At 37.5% G+C, this 22552-nt stretch overlaps 1 protein-coding gene across 1 annotated transcript; it reads right to left on the bottom strand.

Moving 5' to 3' along the window:
• Positions 1-7455: 7455 nt before the first annotated feature.
• LOC143440912 (vomeronasal type-2 receptor 116-like) lies at positions 7456-22280 on the bottom strand. The gene is made up of 6 exons (XM_076927836.1): positions 22084-22280; positions 19928-20216; positions 18829-19632; positions 17263-17490; positions 10119-10242; positions 7456-8375 (listed from the first exon to the last, which is right to left on the bottom strand). Exons 1-6 carry the CDS (start codon positions 22278-22280, stop codon positions 7456-7458), a joined length of 2562 nt encoding a protein of 853 aa, XP_076783951.1.
• Between the last annotated feature and the right edge of the window lie 272 nt (positions 22281-22552).

The following is a 22552-nucleotide window of genomic DNA, read 5'->3' as shown; positions in this document are numbered from 1 at the left end:
GACCGAATTGCACAACTTCTCATTTTGCCCAGCCTGCATGATATGTTTCCTTCTAGAGACCAAAAAAGAGGAAATCGAGGATTTGGATCCACAGGAGTAGATTCTGTGTTCCTTAGCCTCGATATGGATCAACGACCTTTAGTGGAGCTTCAGGTAAATGGCAAGGCAATCTTAGGATTGCTGGATACTGGAGCGGACCGCAGCATTGTGGCCTTAAAGGATTGGCCTAAAGGCTGGCCTGTTCAATCATCCTCACAAACATTGCAAGGGTTAGGTTATGCCAAGACCCCGGACATGAGTGCAAGAGAGCTCCCTTGGAAAGATCACGAAGGACATGGAGGCCGTTTTCAGCCTTATGTGATGGAACTGCCTGTCAGCCTTTGGGGAAGAGATCTTTTGAAAGACATGAATTATCGCCTTACTAATGAAGGGTATTCCTTGCCTTCTCAAAGGATGATGCAGGACATGGGGTGGTATCCCTCTAAGGGCTTAGGAAAACATCTGCAAGGGAGAACACAGCCAATAGAAAATGTCCCAAGGAATGATAGAAAGGGCCTGGGTTTTTCCTAGGGGCCACTGAGGAAGGCATTCCCATAATCTGGAAGACAGAGGATCCAGTGTGGGTTCCTCAGTGGCCATTATCCTCTGAAAAGTTACAAGCTGCCACACAATTAGTTCAAGAGCAACTCTCTTTGGGGCATATTAAACCATCAGTATCACCTTGGAATACGCCTATTTTTGTAATTAAAAAGAGGTCTGGAAAGTGGAGATTATTACATGATCTGCGTGCTATTAATCAACAAATGCAGATCATGGGCCCCGTGCAAAGGGGATTGCCATTGTTATCGGCATTGCCTGCTTCTTGGCCTATAATAGTTATTGATATAAAGGATTGCTTTTTTTCTATTCCATTATGTGCCCAAGATAGTGAACGTTTTGCCTTTACTGTTCCATCCTGTAATCATGAAGAACCAGATCAGCGGTATGAATGGGTGGTTCTGCCCCAAGGGATGGCAAATAGTCCAACTATGTGTCAGTTATTTGTAGGAAAAGCCATTGAACCATTGAGAAGAGAGTTTCCAAAAATGAGGTGCATTCATTATATGGATGACATTTTGTTGGCTGCTGCGAATGAAAAGGTACTAGAATTGGCTTTTGGAAAATTAATTTTATTATTAGAGAGTAAAAGATTGTATATTGCCCCAGAGAAAGTACAGAGAGATCAGGTAGTGAATTATCTTGGAGCCAGGATACATAATATGAAAGTTGTACCACAAAAGGTTGAAATTAGGAAAGATCATTTAACAACTTTAAATGACTTTCAAAAATTATTGGGAGATATTAATTGGATACGAGGTTATGTAAATTTGCCAAATTATGAATTAAAGCCCCTATATAATATTTTAATTGGTGATTCTGCTTTGGACTCCCCCCGCCAATTAACTCCAGAAGCTAGATTGGCCCTTATTAAAGTTGAGGAAAAGTTGCAGGGTGCCTTTTTACAGAGATACAAAGAAGGGCAATTAATTATGTTGTGTATTTTGGCCACATATCAGCAACCCTCTGGGGTGTTATGGCAGGAAGGTCCATTATTATGGATTTATTCACATGTTTCTCCAAGCAAAGCCATTGAGCATTATCCAACAGCTGTTGCCACTTTGGCCATGCATGGTATTCAACAATGTGTGCAATTTTTTGGAGTTGTACCAGGAAGCTTAATTATTCCCTATTCCATTCAACAAGTTAAAGTATTATGTGCCACAATAGATGATTGGGCAATATTAAAATGTAGTTATGATGGTGATATTGATAATCATTATCCCAAACATCCCCTTTTGTCCTTTTTTAAGGAACATCCTGTTGTTTTTCCAAAGATTACAGCTAGTGCTCCCCTTAAGGGGGCATCTAACATATTTACAGATGGATCAAAAACTGGCTGTGGAGCCTATATGGTAGAGGGTCAGAAACCAGTTTTATGTCAGTTTCAAATCACTTCTCCTCAAATCGTTGAATTGAAAATAGTGATAGAGGTCTTTAAACAATGTAATTTCCCCTTTAATTTGCTTTCAGATTCGCATTATGTGGTTAATGCAGTTAAAGTTTTGGAATTGGCTGGTCCCATTAAAAATACCAGTACAGTGTGTAATTTATTGAAACAACTACAAATGTTGATTTGGCAGAGACAACATCATTTTTATGTCTGCCATATTAGGGCTCATACAAATTTACCTGGTCCGTTGAGTGCTGGGAATGCCGTAGCAGATGCTTGGACCAGAATGGAATGTATATTTTTAAATTCTGCCGTTGATCAAGCTGTTCAATTTCATAAAGATTTCCATGTTAATGCTAAGACATTACAGCAAAAATTTCACTTGACTCGAGCTGATGCCAGACAAGTAGTTCTTAATTGTCCTCAATGTGTTATTTTTCACCACCCCCCAGGTGTGGGAGTCAATCCCAGAGGACTTTTACCTTTGAAAATCTGGCAAATGGATGTGACTCATCTTGCTGAGTTTGGAACATTGAGATATGTTCATGTTTCGGTGGATACTTGCTCTGGCATTATTCATGCAACTCCTTTGAGTGGAGAAAAGGCACGCCATGTCATAAATCATTGCTTAGAGGCCTGGGCTGCGTGGGGGAAGCCACAGCAGCTTAAAACTGATAATGGCCCAGCATATACAGCTCAGCAATTTATGAGCTTCTGTAAACAGATGGATGTATATCTTAAACATGGATTGCCCTATAATCCCCAAGGGCAAGGCATTGTAGAACGTGCACATCGCACCCTTAAAGAAAGTCTGCAAAAACAGAAAGGGGGAATTGGCTATGGCCGCACCCCAAAAGAAAGATTATCCCTTGCCTTATTTACTTTAAATTTTTTGCAACTAGATGTGGACGGCCACTCGGCAGCGGAGCGTCATGCCACCTGGAAGCCTGTAGCTCAAGGCCTTGTTAAATGGAAGGATGTGCTTACAGGCCTATGGTGTGGCCCGGATCCAGTGTTGGCCTGGTCCCGAGGCTCTGTTTGCGTTTTTCCGCAGGACCGTGAAGAGCTGGTGTGGGTACCAGAACGTTTGGTCCGCTGGTGCAATGTTGCTGATTCTCCTGCTTCTGCTGCCTCTGGTGAATCCTGTGATGACGGAATTGCGATGGGGGATCCTATCAGCATTCCTGATGCCGATGCCCATAAGGCATGATGCTCAAGTATTTATATTAATGTATAATCAAACAGCTGCCACAATAACAAGTAGATACCCTTTGGCAGTTGGCTCAATTGGGATGTGAATGGAAAATGACAGACCTTTGCATTATAATAATATGTCCAGAGATGCCAATTTATCTATACAATTATCTCAGTGATTGCTAGGAAATTGGTCAAGGAGGTTTGATTCCCTCATGCAGGAGTTTTGTGTGTCCATCACCATGGTGAATTCGACCAGAATGGATCTATCATTGGCAGATGGCTTGATCCTGCAAGCAGTTCAACATCTGAAAGAGTATGCGGGGATAGGAGTGTTAGCAGTTGCCCTAGTGGGTGTCTGTCTGCTCTGCTTGTTTTGTCTCTGTCGTATGGCTAGATCTCAAAGACGAGGGAGAGCCTTGGTGGTGCATGCCTTTCAAGCCATTGAGGCTGGTGTCTCACCTCAAGCTTGGCTGACGGCTTTGAAGCAGTAACTCTCTATAACCCCTTATATTCAGGACAGCCCTTGTACCCCTGGAGACTTGTGATCTCATTGCACATGGGATGGGTGTCCTACCTGTTTGTGTAGACCTCAGCTCTTGCACCTGGTGGGTTTGACCCATTGCACCCAGTAGAGTGAGTGTTCTAGTCTTAGCTGCTTGCTTTCGATCATGAGCTCCTACGGAATGGAGCCTGCTTGATCAAGCAATGCTTGCTTTTGCAGTAAATAAAAAAAGGGGGAGATGTGGAAAGCTTCTGCTGCGCCCTAAAGATGGTGCCTACTGCCTTAGCCCTCTTGGGGGAAGAAGTCCTTATTTGGTGAGGAGGTTGCACTTTGCCGGTAGCCTGATCTCTCGTCATGAGTGTGAACCTATGGTGGAGCAAAACGTAGTATGGGCTGATGGGCAGTCCACTGGAGGCTACTTAAGCTGCACTCACGGGAGGCACGGGGGCACACCCCTTGATCTTGTAACTGAAAGGCAATTCCTGAGTAAAACTGTCTCTGGAAGGAACTGGTGTGCTAGTCTTTCTTCCCTGCTGGTCAGGGTGGTCGGCGCGGCACAACACCATATTCTGACCCATCCCAGAAGATCCACTGCACTTAGAGCATTTGACTGCTAGCTACTTTACTCACCTGGAGACGACATATCCTGAGCCATTTCAGAAGATCCACTGCACTCAGGGTAACTGACACCACAGCCTGAGACATCCAAGGAGATCTGCTGCACACAGGGAAGCTGGCATCCCAGGAGACCTGCTACACACAAGGCAACTGAGCAACTGATTGCCAGCTTGTCTGCTCCACTGAAGACACCACAGTTGAAAGCATCCCAGTAGCTCCTCTATACACAGGGCAACTGGGTAACAGACACCAAAGTCTTAAAACTTCTCAAGGGCTCTGTGGCATGCAGGGTAACTGACACAACAGACTGAAGCCTCCCTGCAATTCTGCTGCACAAAGGGAAAGATAAACCACAATGGAGAAACCTTCTGGAGAACAGCCTCAGACATTTGCGTTCAGAAGACTTAAAATAATTATGACTGGTTTTTAAATAAAAGTTTAGATGTGTGATTTCTTTTAAAATACTTATAAGGTTACTTTTAAAGATAAATAATAAAATAATCACTCCTTTCTTTGTGATTTCAGATTCTGCCTGCCAGTAAGAGAAATTGGCTGAGAAAAATACCTTGATTGTTTACACCTTGTTAATCTATAAAAAGTTGCTTGTTTTCTTTATCTGTACTATGTAATATTATTTCTGTAAAGATATTGGGAAAAATAAGGTTTTCATAGTCATTCAGTAGAAGAAAACAAAAAATTATCTTATACTACCTGAAAGACTTTTCTGGGCTATATAACCATTGGAGAATGACTAAAGTTGTTGGAACATTTTTTTGCCACCTATCAACTATGTGTATATATGTACATGTATAAAGTTTGTGTGAGAGTATGTTGAAAATCATTCTTGCCACCTTTCAAGAATGTGTGTGTGTAAAGTTTGTGTGAGAGTGTGTTGGAATTTTGTCCATCCATAATATCTATATGTATGTATATATGTAAAGCCTGTTTGGGTGTGTGTTGGAGCTTGCATCTTCTACGAACTATGTATATATATGTATGTATATTATGTGTGAAATGTTTGAAGTCTGCTTGCTGAAACTGTTTCTTCCACACACCAGTATGTGTGTCTGTATATATATATATATACATATATATATATATACATATATATATGTATATATATATATGCATATGTGTATATATGTATATGGAGTATACATGAAATGTTTAGAGCCTGCTTTTTAGAGCATTGCTTCAGTCTTCTAACATGAATATTTATGTGTTTTTTTGTCTGTCTGTTTGTATGTCTGTTGCTGGACCTTGTCTTTATTAAACCATATTCTCTATCTCTCTCTCTTTCTCTTTCTCTCGCTCTCTCTTTCTCCCTCTGTCTTTCTCTGTGTGTGTGTTTGCTGTGTTTGTGTGTGTGTGTTTGCTTTGTGAGTGTGTGTGTGTTTGCTGTGTGTGTATGTGTGTTTGCTGTGTGTGTGTATATGGGTTTGGTGTGTCTGTGTGTGTGTACTTGTGTGTGTTTGGTGTGTGTAGAGGAGTAAGGTTGTGAATGGTTGCTTTCTGTTTTTTCACTTTGCTAACTGCTGGCTGCCAGAACCATCAACCTCAGTGGATTTCTAAACCAAACACCATTATCTGCTCTCAGCACTGATTCCCACCAGCTGCCTACCTAAAATTACTCCGTGGTGTCAAAGATGATTCTTGCATAGAGTCATCTAAATTGCACACATAGTGAAGAGGCTGTTCAACCACCCTCCACACTCTCATCATTCACAAAGCTTGCCCTCACCTCAGCACTCCCTCGACACTCTCAAAAGCTTCCCCTGACCACCTTGCTCTTTCCAGCCACCTGACCTTTCAGAGGAGGCACAGGCTGGTGCTGAAATCCAGCTTCCATTTCATATTAGCACTCCCTAATGAAACGCCCTCTCCTAGGAATGACAACTGCAAGCTTGAGAATAGATAAATAGCAATGACTCCAAGCCCCTGTGTCACCAAGGCTGGCACCAACTCTGGTGGATGGCTAAGCACTTCCCAGTGCAGGTAGCCACTGTCCTTGGGAAAAGCAAAAGACCAAACATCTTTGGAGAGATAAGCACCATACTTTGGGGCAATTAAGTGTTCCCAGACAGCCGTGGCCAGTTTGAAAAAAAAAAAAAACACTAGTCCATAAAGGGCAGAAGGGCTTCCGTCCCCAGTTGTGCAATCCCACCCACCTCCTAAACAAATGGTATTGTGTTTCACTTGTGACTTCCCTTATCGCCTTCCCTGTCATGTAACCCTGAAACCCAAGAATCTGCCTGTGTATACAAATTTTGAGCCCACAGATATGTGGTCACAATCCTGCCCTGTGATACGGGCACACACTGTGATCCAAACCAGGTTCCTACATTAAAGGCTGTTTTGTCTCACTACATCAGGTTGGAAATTCTTTGACCTCTTCTGGGAATCCCAAGATCTGGACATAACAATAGAAGAGATTATTTCAACAAGCTCTTCTTTCCCTGTGATTTCACAAGTGTTTCTTTTATGATACACTTAATATTGAGCGTTCTTATGTAAAATGCCTAAAGATAAACACAGTCATCTCTACCCATATCCTTTCCTTTTTCTGTAGGTTTCTGTAATTCTGACACCATAGCAGAACATTAAAAAGCAGAATGCCAGTGTAAAGTGTTTTTAATATTGTTCTATATTTTTAAAATTTTATGTAATTTTAGTTTCTATGTATGTTATTAGATGCATAAATAAATTCAGGGATATTTGGAGCCCAGAAGAGACCATCTGATATTTTGTAGCTATTGTTACAGGCGATTGTTAATAGCAGTTGGTGGGGTTGAGTACTGAATCAGTTCCTCTCCAAGACAGGACATGATTTTAATTGCTGAGACATCAATCCATCTCCTGAAATATTCTATCAATCTATAGATAAAAATATTCCTCTTTCCGCTATGTTTATAGAAGAACTCTTCTAATGTCTAGAATGGATCAGGATTCTACTACCTTCTTCTGGCAAAGAGGACAATTTTAGACTATTATGGATGAGTATAGGAAACAATGTAGACTCCAGTAGACATGATATTGCTATGCAGAATCATAAGAGGACACAATGAGAGTCATTCCAAAATCTACAGGTATGGCAATGTAATCCAATATTTGGTGATTATGAACCAACTATACATGTGTCAGTTAAAATTTATGAAATGTGAACACGGGGAGATGATTTCTCCCTGATCATTTGAAGAGAATTTCTGTCTGGTCTAAACAGTATTGTGTAACATTTGGGAACAAAGATGCACACCAGCATCCCTGCACTGGAGGCCAAAGTGGAGAAGATCTCCACAGCCACCGCAACCTTGCCTTTGGTGCTGTGGTAAACAGGGAGGAATGTGACCCAGACACAGCAGAACACCAGCATGCTGAATGTTATAGACTTTGCTTCATTGAAGGCTCCAGGCAGGTTTCTGGAAAGGAAAGCCAGAGTGAAGCTCCCAAAGGCCAGGCAGGCCAGGTATGCCAGGACAGAGTAAAAAGCAGTGGCTGACCCCTTATTGCAAACAATGATGATGTGACCATGCTCTGATTGGGCATCAATGTCAACAGAAGGAGGAGAAGCTCCTATCCAGACTGCACAGACAATAACTTGGATGAGAGTACAGATGAGAATGATGTAGTTAGATGTCCTTGAAACCAAAACATATTTCATCATTCTGTGAGGAGCTGTGACTTTGAATGCTAGTACAACAGTAATTGTTTTGGCCAGCACAGTGGAAACAGCCACAGAGAATACAAGTCCAAATGTGATTTGCTGTAGGATGCAGGTGGCTGAGTTTGGATGTCCAATATAGAGCAAGGGGCAGAGGAAACAAAAGATGAGGGAGATGAGCAATATGTAGGTGAGAGTGCGATTATTGGCCTTAACAATGGGAGTAGTATGGTGCTTCACAAAGACCCCAAGAACAACAGCTGTAAATGCAGAGAAGAACAAAGCCATTGAAGAAAGTGCCATCCCCAAGGGGTCTTCATAAGTGAGAAAGATAAGAGCTTTGTGAATGCAGTGATTCTGCTCCGTGTTAGCATACTGGTCCTCTGGACATGGGACACACAAATCCACATCTAATGGAAAAATGAAAGTATTATTAGTGTAGCGTCAGCAATTTTACTGTCAGGATATGTATTCAGGTATATAAAGAAGTGTTTCAACATGTGAATCTGGTTGCTCAGAATACATTCAAGGTCATTGCTACATAAAATAATTGATTCATTTTTTTAATGCTTCTCTTTGTTATGGTAAATAAAAACATCAAATGTTTTGTCTATTTTCCTATAATGTTGTGATCATTTATCATGGGTGTGTATATTTATAAGTGTGTTTACATGTAAAAGTAAAAAACATTCTCATAAAAATGAGAGTAAGTGGGTTTGTATGGGTGAGACATGAGGCTGATAATGGAAGTAATGTTTATAGGAATATAATATCAATGTTTGTAACTCTAACATAAAATAATCATTTTTACTTTTGTCCTCTTTTGACTGTAGTAACAGCATATTCCTGAGACTTTTTCATATAAAGCAGTAAAAATAAATTTTAAAGTCTCTGTAAATCCCACCAGTGTATTTATAGTAAATCTGATTGCCATTGCTCTGAATCATTGGATAATTGCAATAAGGGATAATATGCTTCCAAGCTTTGAAGTCTTTTACATGGAACAACGCTTTTGTAAACAGCCATTATCATTTAATTTGTTTGAGGAAATAGGAATTTACTTTGGTTGTGAAGAGAATGTGTTGCTCATAGAGAATACTAGAGTTTGGTTCTCAGCACCAATGTCAGGTGTATTCAAACAGCCTTTTTGAATTACTTATGTGTACATTTTATGTAGAGCTTCATATGTATCAGAAAATAACGTGCTGGAGTTGGTTACCTCCTATTATATGGGATCTGAGGATAAACTGATACCATCATACTGAGTAGGAAAGGATGTAACTGCTAAGCCATCTTAGTGGCCATAAAAGCCTTTAAGGACTTCCGTTTAATTATATAGGATGACAAACCAAAGAAGGGAATAAATGCATGCCTGCAAATTATATTCAGTTCATACGAACTAAATAGTTACTTGATGAATATGTGTTATGCAAGTAGAAATATCATTTGAAAACTGTGGCTAATTCCTTTCAGGACAAAACAATTTTAATGTATGCTATTGTGGAAATTATTAACTAGGTATTATTTAAACTAGTATTGATTAAAGGAGGAATAATATTTACACATCATGTGCCAAAGATGATTGTCAATTTCTACATTTCAAATAAGAGAGAAGTTTGAAAAAAAGAATATCTGTTTATTATACAAAGTCTCCTATCTCATGCATCACAGTTTCTCATGATGTTACAAATTATTTTTTGCCCTCTTCATTAGTCTTACAAAAGGCTTGGATTTGGTTTCCTCTATCTACATGCCTGATTCTGTCTTCCTTGTGCTTGTGCACTTTATAGGGGTACATAAACTCATGTAAGGGTACATACATCAAGATAACATAAATAAGTCATTTAATGATTCATGATCTACATATATTTTTAGAGATGATTAATCACTAGAAAAGATCTTCTTTAGAACACACTAACACAAGTTTTCTTATAAAAACTGTTTGAGCATGTCATGTACAATACATTTTTAATGAGTCAAAGGTATATGATGATTTCTATTTTTTATAAGGATGTTTTAAAGTATTGTATTTCTATAATTCCTAACTTAGGAAAGTATATATATATAAAATTTCCTTTTAAGAACACTTCTGCATCCCAGATGGGTGCTAGATGATACAATTTGAAAAACTTATCCTTGCAGGAAATACTTACTTGTCCCATTAGAAATTTCATTTTCTGGGCAGGGACTGCAATCAAAACAGCAGGCTGGAATTCCATTCTTCCTGAATTTTCTAAATCCTGGACCACAATCAGCACTGCACACAGAGGTTGGCATCTAAAGAAAATTATATATATCCTGCTATGAGGAGTTTTACTTACCTCTTCACAAACTATATTATATCAGCATGTGATATTAATAAGGTTATTTTATATATATCAACAAAGTTACCAGTTTTTACTTAGTGCATTTTATGATGACAGATATCAATATATGCAAAATTTGAGGAAAAGTTGAATTGTTAATCATTAACTTGAAATTCCGAAAGAAGGTGGGTTTAGTGTCCTGTTTACAAAGAGTGAAGAGATTGCAAGGTGGTTATTCTATTTAATTCTTGTCTCCTTAACAAAAAGTACAGAATAAAGGTACCTGCAAAGCATATTTTAAAGTTGTAATTGATGCAGGAGTGCCCAGCCCATTAGAAGCAGTGTTGCCCATAAGCAGTGGTACATTAGAAATCATGCAAAACAAGCAGAGTTTCTTGAGTGACTCCGTTTCAGTTACATTATTCAGTTCCATGCCTTGCCTTGCCTTGAGTGTAACCCATGACCCAAACCAACCTTTTCCTCCTCACTTTGCTTATAGTTAGTGTTTAATAACAGCAACCTAGAAGCAAATTACAAGTAAAGAACGTTCAAAAATGGAAAAAAACAACTCAAATATCAGATAACAGAAATAACCACATCTACATTAGGACTGCAAACCATAACAAACTAAATGGAAAGAGAAAAACAGCTGCATGTGCAGAACTCTGTGGAATTTTTGGTGAGGAGGTACTGAGTTTCTGCATAGTGAGCTGGAAGATGGTGTGTTTCCTGAATTCAAAAGGTTTCATGGAGTGTGCAAACATGGTGAAAATTTAGATTGCTCAAAATTAATTAAAGAATTTCTTAAATTAAGAAAATGATGGTATTACAATGAATCTAGTGATGAGTGTCTGTCTGCTGCATGGGAATTTTGCTGATTTCTACATGTTGAATTTGTATCCTTCATTTCATGTTAAGATTGATGTTGCCATCACAGAGTATATCATTCACAGGCTCATGTCATCTTCTAGAGAAGTATGATTAAGCACACCTCTTCCTTTTTGTTGTTTTGGGTTTTGTTGAAACAGGGTCTCACTGTGTAACATTGGTAGAACTCAACTTCCTATATATATATATATATATATAGGGGCACTGTACTTTCTTTTTCTCTATTTATTATTTATTTTCACACTTAGTAGTTGAGAAAATGCATCTCCTTATCTGTATTCTGCTCATTTCATTTAAAGCAGAGTATCCATTTCACCCCTGGTTTGAGTAGATTCAATAGAAAAGGCAGACTAGCCTCTGAGTGGAGAGAGATTATCCTGACTCTTGATTCACAGAATGTATATTAAAGACATGTGCCACTACAATACCTTGACTTCATTGCTAGTTTAATGGAAATTATTGAGTCTTCTCTCCATATACTGGAGTGCCATCAATAAGTTTGCTGTAGAAAACTTTCTTATGGCAACATGTCTTCTCTTAGTTTGTCAGGGTTTTCTTTTCCTTCTTTAAAAATTCTGAATGGACACTAGACATTGTTTAGAGCCTTTTCTGCATATTTTTGGATAATAATATAATTCTATCCTTGAGTTTATGTTGTGATGAACATATGTTGAACCTTGTGGAATGAAGTAACTTTTATACAGCTGTAAGTGCTTGTATTATGAAAGCTACTTATGTTTCCAAAAAACTGTTTGCACTAGAGCTTCTTCAAGTTGCTTCTGGGAACCTTCCCCTAGTTGGTTCTGATTGGTAAATAAAGATGAAGCCAGTAATAGCTGGAGAAGACAGACAGAGGCAGGATTTCAGGATCCCCTGGGCTTGAAACCAGGAGAAAGAAGAAAAAAAAAGAGGTTTGCCCTGCTGTGGAGAGAGTGCAAGCAGAGGAGAGACAGAGTCTACATGGGTTAGAAAAGCAAGGTGAGTTCCCCGGGCTCTGTGCTAAAAAAAAAAAAAAAATGGCCCAGACAGTTGTCTGGTTTAAGAACAACTGATATGTAACATAGAATTAGTAAGTAATAACTCAGGATTAACAACATGCTGGTTGAGCAGTGGCCCAGCTATTGTGCTGTTTAAGGCATATTAAAATCCAAAGGCTATGTGTGTATCTCTTTCATTCTGTAACATAAACAACTGAGGCTGGTATCAAACTAGCCACTGGGATTAATTTATACATATTACAACACACTAGGTCTAACCTTTCAGTTCCAATGTTGACGTCTGCTGTAAGATTATTTCAGGCATGTGCACTAAAGATAAATGATGTTGTACTCTAATTATGATTCTTCCATTCTACTTCATTTTGTTGCTTCCCCAACCCCCTTTTTAAAGAAGTTCTCTGTTCATATATATATGGTAGAGGTTTTTGTTACATCCTCCACCATAAATGCCACAAAAGACGGCCTATTTTTATAGATCAATCTTTCCCACAGTAGTCATATTTTTGTGAGTGTCCTGTTCTGTTATCTCTAGCCATGGTGCTGTCCAGCTCCATACTTCTACCAAGAGCCATATCTAGGTCTGTTGTCCTATGGCACACAGAGTTTTTGCTGATATCTGTGGTCTGTTTTCCTTCCAGAGTTTGTTCAAATAGCTGTGATGGCTGCTGACAAAATGGTGAATCTCTAGGCCAGAGGTCCTGCTGCCAATGTGATCTGTATTGATCTCCATGAACAATGTTACCAGCAAATGCCATGTGCATGCCCTTAGGCTGAGTTAATAACTGAGGTCATGCTGAGGTTCATGAGTTCTGTAGTCCACTGAAGCTGTACTGATGTGAGTGAGCTACACATACCCCCTAAGCCTAAGGACATGCCAGGATCTATGCTGCTGCTGATGGCTGTGTATGGGTCCATAGTCCTACTCCATGCAGAGTCAGTGTTGATTTTCATGGTACATGTTATGAATGAAGTTTTTGGAATTTGCATGGTCTGGCCTGCAGCCTGAAACCATGTTGATGTCTGTGGGCTGTGTTCATTTTGAAGGCCTTGTCTGGGTCTGTGGCCCTGCTACAGTTAGGCCCCATAATTTTTCCTCTGCACACACCATAAAACATGTAGAAACCCATTATCTTTTCTCCCTTGTCCTTTTAAAGTGCTAGGAAACTGCTTTTACAGTGATATGAATAATTACAGATTCATAGATGTGAAGGAGGTACATGAAGGTTTTCTGTAACAATTCCTACCACTATCACAACTTTGATAATTCAACCACTATCCAAGATAGAGAAGCAGTTTAAACAGGAAGCCATAAAAAGAACTCTTAAAATGTATGGTAAAGAATCTGAAGTTAGCTTTCCAAAACTGAGGGCTTCTTGAGGGAATTTGGGAGAGTTTTGGGTCAGGAACTGAGAGTTTGACCATGCTTCAGTGTCTTATTTAGGGTTTTACTACTGTGAACAAACACCATGACCAGGGCAAATCCTATAAGGGCAACATTGAATCTGGCTAGGCTTATAGGTTAGAGGTTCAGTCCATTATCATCAAGGCAGGAACATGGCAGAATCAGGCAGGCATGGTGCAAGAGGAGCTGAGAGTTCTATATCTTCATCCAGCAGAATGCTGACTTCCAGGCAGCTAATGAGGATCTTAAAACCTACACTCACATTGACAAGCCTTGTCCAAGAAAGCCACACCTCAAAATAGTGCCACTCCCTTGGCCAAGCATATACAAACCATCATATCCAGTTATTATATAAATAGAAGAAATTGGGCTTTTTAAATTTTTTTTATTTTTGTGGGGTATTGTTATGGAGAGACAAACATTAAAGGACTTGGAATTGAGCAAGATCACAGTGCATGACCAGAAATTTTAAAAGAATCAATAAAGATGTTATGTTAAAAATAATCTAAACTCATTATCTATGAATTTTTGTAAAAGAATGTGAACACAAGCACTCAATTTTTACTAAAAATTATTTGTAAATTATGTTTTTGTTGTTATTTCAACACGATGTTTTTCTAATATTTATTTTTCTGTCAGGCATTCGAGGGCTGTTTCTATTTTGACGTCTTGTGTTCTTCCTACTTTTAAACATGATGGAGTTCTTTTAATATCTTTTGTAGTACTCATTTATTTGTTATGACTTATTGTAATTGTGTTCTTCCTAAAATTTTTGTTTCCCCTTTCTTATGAAGAACAAATCCACCGAATATGGTAACTGTTTGGCAGTTATGTCTCCAAATGTTTTAAATACATTTTTTATTCTCCTCCTTTAAGAATCTCTATGTTGTGTTACACTGCACATAACTAAAGAAGCTCAGTAACAAAAATGGCACACAGTGGGACACATGTGCTCCCTGAAAAGAAGAATTAGAATAAACATCATGGGTGAATGGGTTTGGGGACAGAATGGGAGTAGGGCAGGATGAGAACAGAAGAGAACAGAGGAACAGATTATTTGGAGAGACTTCTATGCATGTCTGAGTCAAGTTAGAATCCTAGGGATATTGAAACTCCCAGAAATCTATGAAGATGACCTTGGCTAGTTCTCCTAGCAAAGCAGGATTTGGAGCCTGTAACAGCCATCTCCAATAACCAGTTAAGATTTCCAGTGTTGGTATTGAGACCACATCCTAACCACAATAACTTTAACCTACAACTTACCCTGCCTAAAAATGTGCCACAATAAAGATGTAGTAGAAGATCAAGGGGTAGTTATCCAGTGACTGGACCAGCTTGAGAACTTTGACATGAGAGAAAGCCCACTGCTGATGCTGGTAATAATATTTTTGTTATATTTGCAGGCAAGAGCCTAGCATAATCATCCTCAGACAGAATTCAACCAGCAATTGATGGAAACACATGCAAAGATCATGAAATTGTGCCCAGTAATGGTACATCATGATATGCTAAAGCATGTGAACATCTGAGGGAGGGCTCCTCTTTTCTGAAGAAGGAAGGTGTATTGGAGGGAAGAAGGGGAAGGATGGCAGGGTAAGAGTAGAGTAGGGAGTGTAAACTGGTTTCTGGGTACAAAGTGAATGAATAAATGAATGAATGAACAACTTTCATGTAATAATGAATGATGGTGGTGGAACCTACTGTTATACAGAGAGGGACTTTCTATGACATAATATTTTCTACTACAGCTTTCATAACCTCTCTGTGTTCCACAAAACAAGTTTAAGTTAAATGCCAACATTATTTCATTTCAAAAGTTAATGATTTGCCTCTACTAGACAGAAATCCACATTTTCACATTATTTTGGAAATGTGCAGCTGTAATATAATGAATTTACTGTTGATACCTAGAGTGGGTACTTCATTATATTTGTCCCATAGGTTTTAAAAGTGATCTGTAATCATACTCCCTTAGTCACTGTGATTTTCATTCATCCTTATTTTATCTTTGTCATCTTTTGAAGTTTCTAATTCCTGTACCTTGTATTCAAGAATTGCCATCCTGTCCTCAAGTTGGAGCATTCATTTTGTGAGTCTTTTCACTGAGATATTTATTTGGTTTGTTTTGGTTTTTGTCATATATTTTAGATTTGATTCTTTCATTAATTTATACCTTTCTAGAAGGTCTCTTTCATAAAATACTCAGTGTCTTTTTGCAAGAAAGTTTTCATACTTTCATTTTATGTTCCCAGAGGTAGTTACTGCCCTCTTTGATTTTTTTTAACATTCTTATAATCATTCTTTGATTCTTTGTTTAGTATAACATTAAATATACTCTCAGCTATGTCTATGACTCTAAGATTTGAAATCATATTTTCCTGATGTCTTCATGTTTTTATTTATTAGCTTCCATATTGGAATTATGATATATGTGAATAGAATTCTGTTTGTGTTTCTAAAAATCTATAGTCTTCGAGTGGATGTATTGGAAGGCTCCAGGGAAGCCTTGTTAGAACACACATGAAATTTCAATGCTATCCCCTAAATGGATATGCATGTGTGTAAGTATACTTTTAGTTCTTACATTCTTTTCCCTAAGAATTACATTCTTAATCACATTGAGAAAAAATAGCAACTATAAATTTCACACTGTCTGAGCAACCTGGGAATCACTTCATATCAAGCCTGAAAACATTTAACCAACTTTATTTTAGGGTAGTTTGAATATGACACATTAAAACCAAGAATATCAGAATTCATACCTATAACATGCCTTGTATGCATATGATATATTTCATTTTCAAATTTCCTTAAAATGCAAACTTTTATTACTACCAATTTCTTCCCATATTGAAAAGGAAATTGTGCACATCCTTGTTTGGTTGAATGATTTATGTAAGAATTAGCGGGGCCAAAAAGTTTCCTTTAGTCAACATTATCTTTTACAAGGTATGAGTCAAGCTTGCAGACTAGGGTCATTCTCAAGAACAATTGCTCCCAGTGAAGGGGACCCAAATTTGATTTCCAGCATTCACTGAGTGGCGTGAGGCTCTTGCAAGTGCTCTGAGATTGGAATAACTCTTCAGCCATCTGTATATTCCATACATGAAGGTGTTACACTGATATTCATGCATAGAAAACACCCATACCCATATTTTTTTAAAAATGAAAAAGCAAGATTATAGTTTGTAAAGTATCTAAAACTGTCAGAAAAAAATGTTAATGTATGGTTACCTAGAGATGTTGAGAAATTTTGGAGTATTTGGTTAACAGGCTTAAAATTACATAATAAAAATCAATGACTTGATTATGTTGAATTTACCCTATACTTACAAGAAACAAGAGTCTTTAAGCATGCTTTGAAGGGTTTTGAAGAGTGGAAATCGCTTTATAGTAATAACAATAGGACCAATAGAATATTGCTAACTTTCCTGGAAATAATATATTGTTTTCTAAAACAATATATGTTAATATTAAAGGTAAGAAACAGTCTCTGATATGATACAAATACATTGTATTTTTGTTAGAAACCCTCAGTGAATTACTAAAAACTCATCTGAAAAAATGAAAAGAAGAAATGTAGTTTAGGAAGCTATAAATTTGTCTCTCACTTGACAATCAATTTCATTCACCACTCTTAAGGAAGGTTGGATGCACACACTTGACAGTATAATTTAACTTCGTACAGTTAGGCCAAACCCACCTGTCTACTTCCTCTTGCCCACTCTATCATATCTTCAGATAAATGTAGCTGTTGGCCATTCATGAAATAGGGACTAAACATTCCTATTTTCACTTTAAGTCCAAGTCCCTGTGGAAAATTCCAAATGTAGAAAATGTCATACTCTTCCTGCAGTTTGTCTCTTTGGTTCATATTCACTCTGTCCCCAACAGGATTAGTAAAGTGGGTCTTTCTCATATAGGAAGCCAGCTGAAAGACAGGCAGCATACTATGAAATATATGTTCTTCCTTCAGTAACAATATATATTCTTATTTCATCTTAATTCCAACTTTACTGATAGTATGCAGGTGAAAAATTTCAGTGAAAACAAAGAGATAAACAAAATTATAATGTTTTGTTATTTTAACTCTCTAAGATAAAATTACAAAACAAGCACAAGTATGTAGGCAGACTGTAAACATATATTTGCATATGAAACGTAAAGATACATGAAACAGAGAGAGACTCACATCGTATTGAGATACACACAGAGCTGGAGCACACAGTTATTTACACAAATATACACATGCATGCCCAAACACACATATGAACATACAGATGTACATTGAGACAGAATATGCATCAAAATAGTCAAACAGACACAGAAACTCAGAAAACAATTACCCGGGGGCACACACAAAACCACAAGGAAACACATGTACATAGGACACATACATATACATATACATATACATATTCTGACACCCACACAGAGTGACATTGTCAAACAGACAAATTTATGCTGTCTTACACAGACACACAGGCAATGCAAAATAGCTAGACATAAATGAAAGAGTATGCAAAACACCACACAAAAGACACAGCCACATGTAGACACATGCATTGATCAATATACATAGGAATATTCACTTAGACAAAATCAATTATATAGAAAGCAATTGAAATACATACAAATTTATGGTAAATTCCATAGACAGATATATAGGCAGATATACATAAACCAGATAGATAGATAGATAGATGGATAGATAGATAGATTTATACAAAATAAATATATAGACATGTATAGATAAACACAGATATACAGAAACAGAAACAATAAAAGTATATAGTGAGAAACATCTATAAACACACATGAGCACTCAGAAATGTAATAATTTGAATGCCAGCAGTATTTTCTATATAAATACTCTCAGAGCACCAAATGCAGTTGCTCACTTACAGTGAAAACAGTACAAGTAGGGATCTCCAGTTAAAACAATTCCCCTAGTGATTATAACATATTTGATAATTAATGAACAAGAATTCATTATTTACTTGGTTCATGAGGAAGGACTGGATGTATTTTCAGTATTAGAACATGTGTGATGATATTTATGTAATTAATAACAAAGTCACAGTGCTACATTGACAAAGTATGCCTTCTACTCTATTCCCTTAACACTTGGATTCATATGATCATTAGGAAAAGTATTAATAAATCACTCTCTTTTGGAAACTATTTTCTAGTACAGTTGGTTTGGACATCTAAGAGACTCTTAAAGACAATTATAATATGAAACATTGTGTAATAGAAGAAGCACTACCTTGCTGCAGATATAAATTTGTTTTTTCCCATTGTCAGTCAGGAGATTATCAAAGTTCTGAAAATTAATCTTATGGAGTGCATGGGCAACAGCATACACAGCATTGTATATGTCATAACTCCCTTCAGTAAAGGTCATGTCAAAAGTATGTGCCATTAGCCATTCCAGTGAAGAGTAGTTCTTCAATGTCTTACATTTAGATGCTGAGACTTCACAGTTAAAGTGCATCCATTCCAGCTTTACCAGATATTCATCTGAGTATTTGAAAGGGTTCAATGTCTGGACAAAATTTTTAAAACCAGAAATGTCACCATGGTGGTGTCCAAAAGCAAATGCCCCATATAAGTTATCAAATGTGAAGTCTTTCTTACTAGGAGTAACATCCCACTGTGTGGTGGTGATCCATATTCTCTGTATACCTAGAAATTCCCACATTCTAAAGCTCACAGCTAAAGTACTGTCTGTGTCACCATAAATGACGACAACATTTGTAGAGGATGTCATGATTTGGTTGTAATACACTTCTGCTCTTGTCATGTATAAATGCATATTGACTGGGATCATGTTGACAAAAGCAAAGCAGACTGAATTTTTTTCCATCTCTCTTCTCAAATAGGAGAGAAATTGGATGCCTTGATCATTGTCTGAGATGGCCAACCCTACCCAGTTCCAACTGAAATGAATTATGAAGGAGACCAGGGCAAGGGCTAGAGCTGTATCCTCAGAGGCCATCTGATATAGATAGGGAAATTCTTCACGATCACTCAGGACAGGATGAAAGGTTCCATAAGTAACATGGTGAGTCTAGAACACAGAAAGCAGCATGAAGTAGAATGAATTACTAAGAATGTATAAACACATTTTTCTGAATATTTCTAGAAGTCTCAGCTAGTTACTATTTCTTCCCTCATCTGTATATCATATAAGGACATTTGAAAGCTTCATCAAGACTCTGAACTACATTAGATTGGCTTAGGCCTAATAGTAAGATTATGTAGGAATCAAGCAATATCTGATTTCATGAATTACTACATGCCGCTAATACACACACACACACACACACACACACACACACACACACACACACACACACATTTACCTGCTGAGACATGAAGTTGTTTAGTATTGTATAAAATTTCGCGGTTGTTGTCCAGTTTAGTCCTGTAAGTACAACTCCACACACGTCATCTCCACAGAAATAATTAGGGAAAATATCATGAGTTTGTAAACTCAAAAAAATTATACTGTTTAAGTGGGATTCCCAATCACTTATGTCTGCTGAGAAGTGAAATGATAGAGACATATTTGGTAAAAGATCCGGGTTCCTGTTGATTTCATTCATGGAAAAAGCCAAGACCAGTGCATACTTGAGGTTTTCAGTGTGTATTCTGTAAAAGGTTACAGTGTTTATAAGGACAACAATTTATAGATATCATTTGTAGTCAATAAAAGGACAATCCAGTACTGGATTATATTGCCCCCACTCCCTAAAGATTGAAAAACCTTGACATGTTCATGAGAGGTCATCTCCCATAAAGAGTATGTACTATCGCCATGTTCTCCTCTGGTTTTCCTCTTGTTTTTTGAATGTTTCCTAAGATGGTAAATAAATCACCAAATGCTTTGACAAAGCAGTAGAAACGGTCACATGTTCATTTGAATTTAGAAGGAGAAATATGTAAAATACATGGGATGTGTGTGTGCCATTGAGTTTATGGTGTTTTTGTATGAAGTTCACTGCATTGGCTAAGGCAGTAAAAGAGTGACAGTTGATTTCACAGCAATCTTCTGTGGCAATATTAAGCTCATGTCATTAAAATTCATTCTCATTAGGGGACAATATATTTATCATATCCCATATAATCATCCTTATCTTAAATGTTCTTTCTTTCTAAATTTCAATTGAAATTGAATAATTCTGTTTTGTGTTTATGAAAAGAATACTAACTCATATCCCTCCTCAATTATTTCAAAACATCTGATGAATAAACAAGATACATATTACTTCATCATTAATTTCTTACTAAGAGTTAAATATCTCTATTCCAGAGTTAAATTGTACATCTGTCCTGTCTTTTTTGTCTTTTTAATAAAACAAGCCTGTTTAGAATATTCTTCATGAACATACAGAAAAAATGATGTCTTTAAAAATTTCGGTAACACATGACAGAAATTTGAGACTAGTATTTGTACAAATCAAGCACTAACTCCTGTACAGTAAACATTAAGAAACATAAAGTACTTGTGTGGTCAGAGTGGCTTTGTGGTCTAAAAAACTGTGACTTAAAAAACTATCAGAATTCTACAAAATCAAAATGTGGATAATGTCCACACTGATAAAATATGCAATTGTATTTTGCATAATTATTGAAAAAGAGACATAAGTGACAAATATTAGAAGTGTCAGATTAAATAACAGTGAGGTAAGGAGGGAAGATGTATGCTCTGTAAATAATGACAAAGATGAGGTAGTAGGTGACTCCTGTATCCTTATTCTCTAATATTGACAACTAGCATATGCCACTGTTGTTACACAGGATAGTGACAAGGGAAGTAACTAGTCACCACTATTAGTAATAACATCACTTTTAGAAGAATAAAAACATATACTTTATAGTCAGTACATTCCTTCTTTATTCTAAGGAGAGAGTGAAGAACTGGACTTTGTAAGACCTAAAAGCCATTGGATTTGTATAGATCAAACTATGAAGTTTACAGAGGAGAGATTTCTTACATCAATTCTTGATGTAGCCTCAGTACATAAATGGAGACCCCATGGAGCAAATTTAAAATGTAATTGAGTATCTATAGGAAACTCTCTCTCCAACATTAGTAGCCCCAGCACACGCACTAGAATCTGCACAGTGATGGAAGGACGATTAGCAGACTCTGTTCATTTACATAAACACACTTAGATAAAGTCATAAAAATGATATCTTTCAATAACTTATAATTGTGCCACCGTGCTATGGAAACTGTCTAGGAGAGGGAGGTATGTGATTGATAATAGCCTGAAGTTGTTTTATTACTGAGCTTCTACCTCTGTAATTGGAGGCAAGCTGGGAAAAAAAAACCTCTGTGTCAATTTAAATTGGTAATATAGCATTAAGTCTCTAATAGAATTTGGAGTTCTTTCCTGTTTTGCAGATTAATAACACAGTACAAAAGACCCTTAGCATTGCTTTGCTCCTCAACCTCAATAGACTCAGGAAATATTCATGATCATATTCATATTGAAAATACAAAAGAACTTACTGTGTATTCAAAATAGACCTGTAATACTCTTTCTCCACAGGCCGTTGTGCTACATGAATAAAGAAGACACAACCTGTTCCCAGGTTTCCATCCTTGTCTTCATTCTGCTTTATTTTCCAAAAACACCTGGGATAAATAAAACCAGCCACAACAAGTGGGATGCTCAGGAGCAAGAAGAGTAAAATGAAAGTGAACATATTTTTCCTTCTCTGAGCCTGGGCAGAATGATTTGTGAAGCGCCACACAGATCAGCAAATCAAAGAGCTACCAATATATCTTCATGTGCTATTATCACTGTGTCCAAGGGAGATGCTACATCTGCATTCCTGTATCATTTTCTACATCTGTTTTCTCACCCCTGGAGGAATCTTCCACACTCTCTCCTGAGGAGCTTCATTTGATGTCCACTGTGCATGTGATAAACTTGGCTGATAAATATAGATGAGGATGGTGTAGACAGATGAATGAC

Source organism: Arvicanthis niloticus, chromosome 30, assembly GCF_011762505.2.
Source record: "Arvicanthis niloticus isolate mArvNil1 chromosome 30, mArvNil1.pat.X, whole genome shotgun sequence".
NCBI lineage: Eukaryota > Metazoa > Chordata > Mammalia > Rodentia > Muridae > Arvicanthis > Arvicanthis niloticus.
This window is presented reverse-complemented; position numbering and strand designations above follow the sequence as displayed.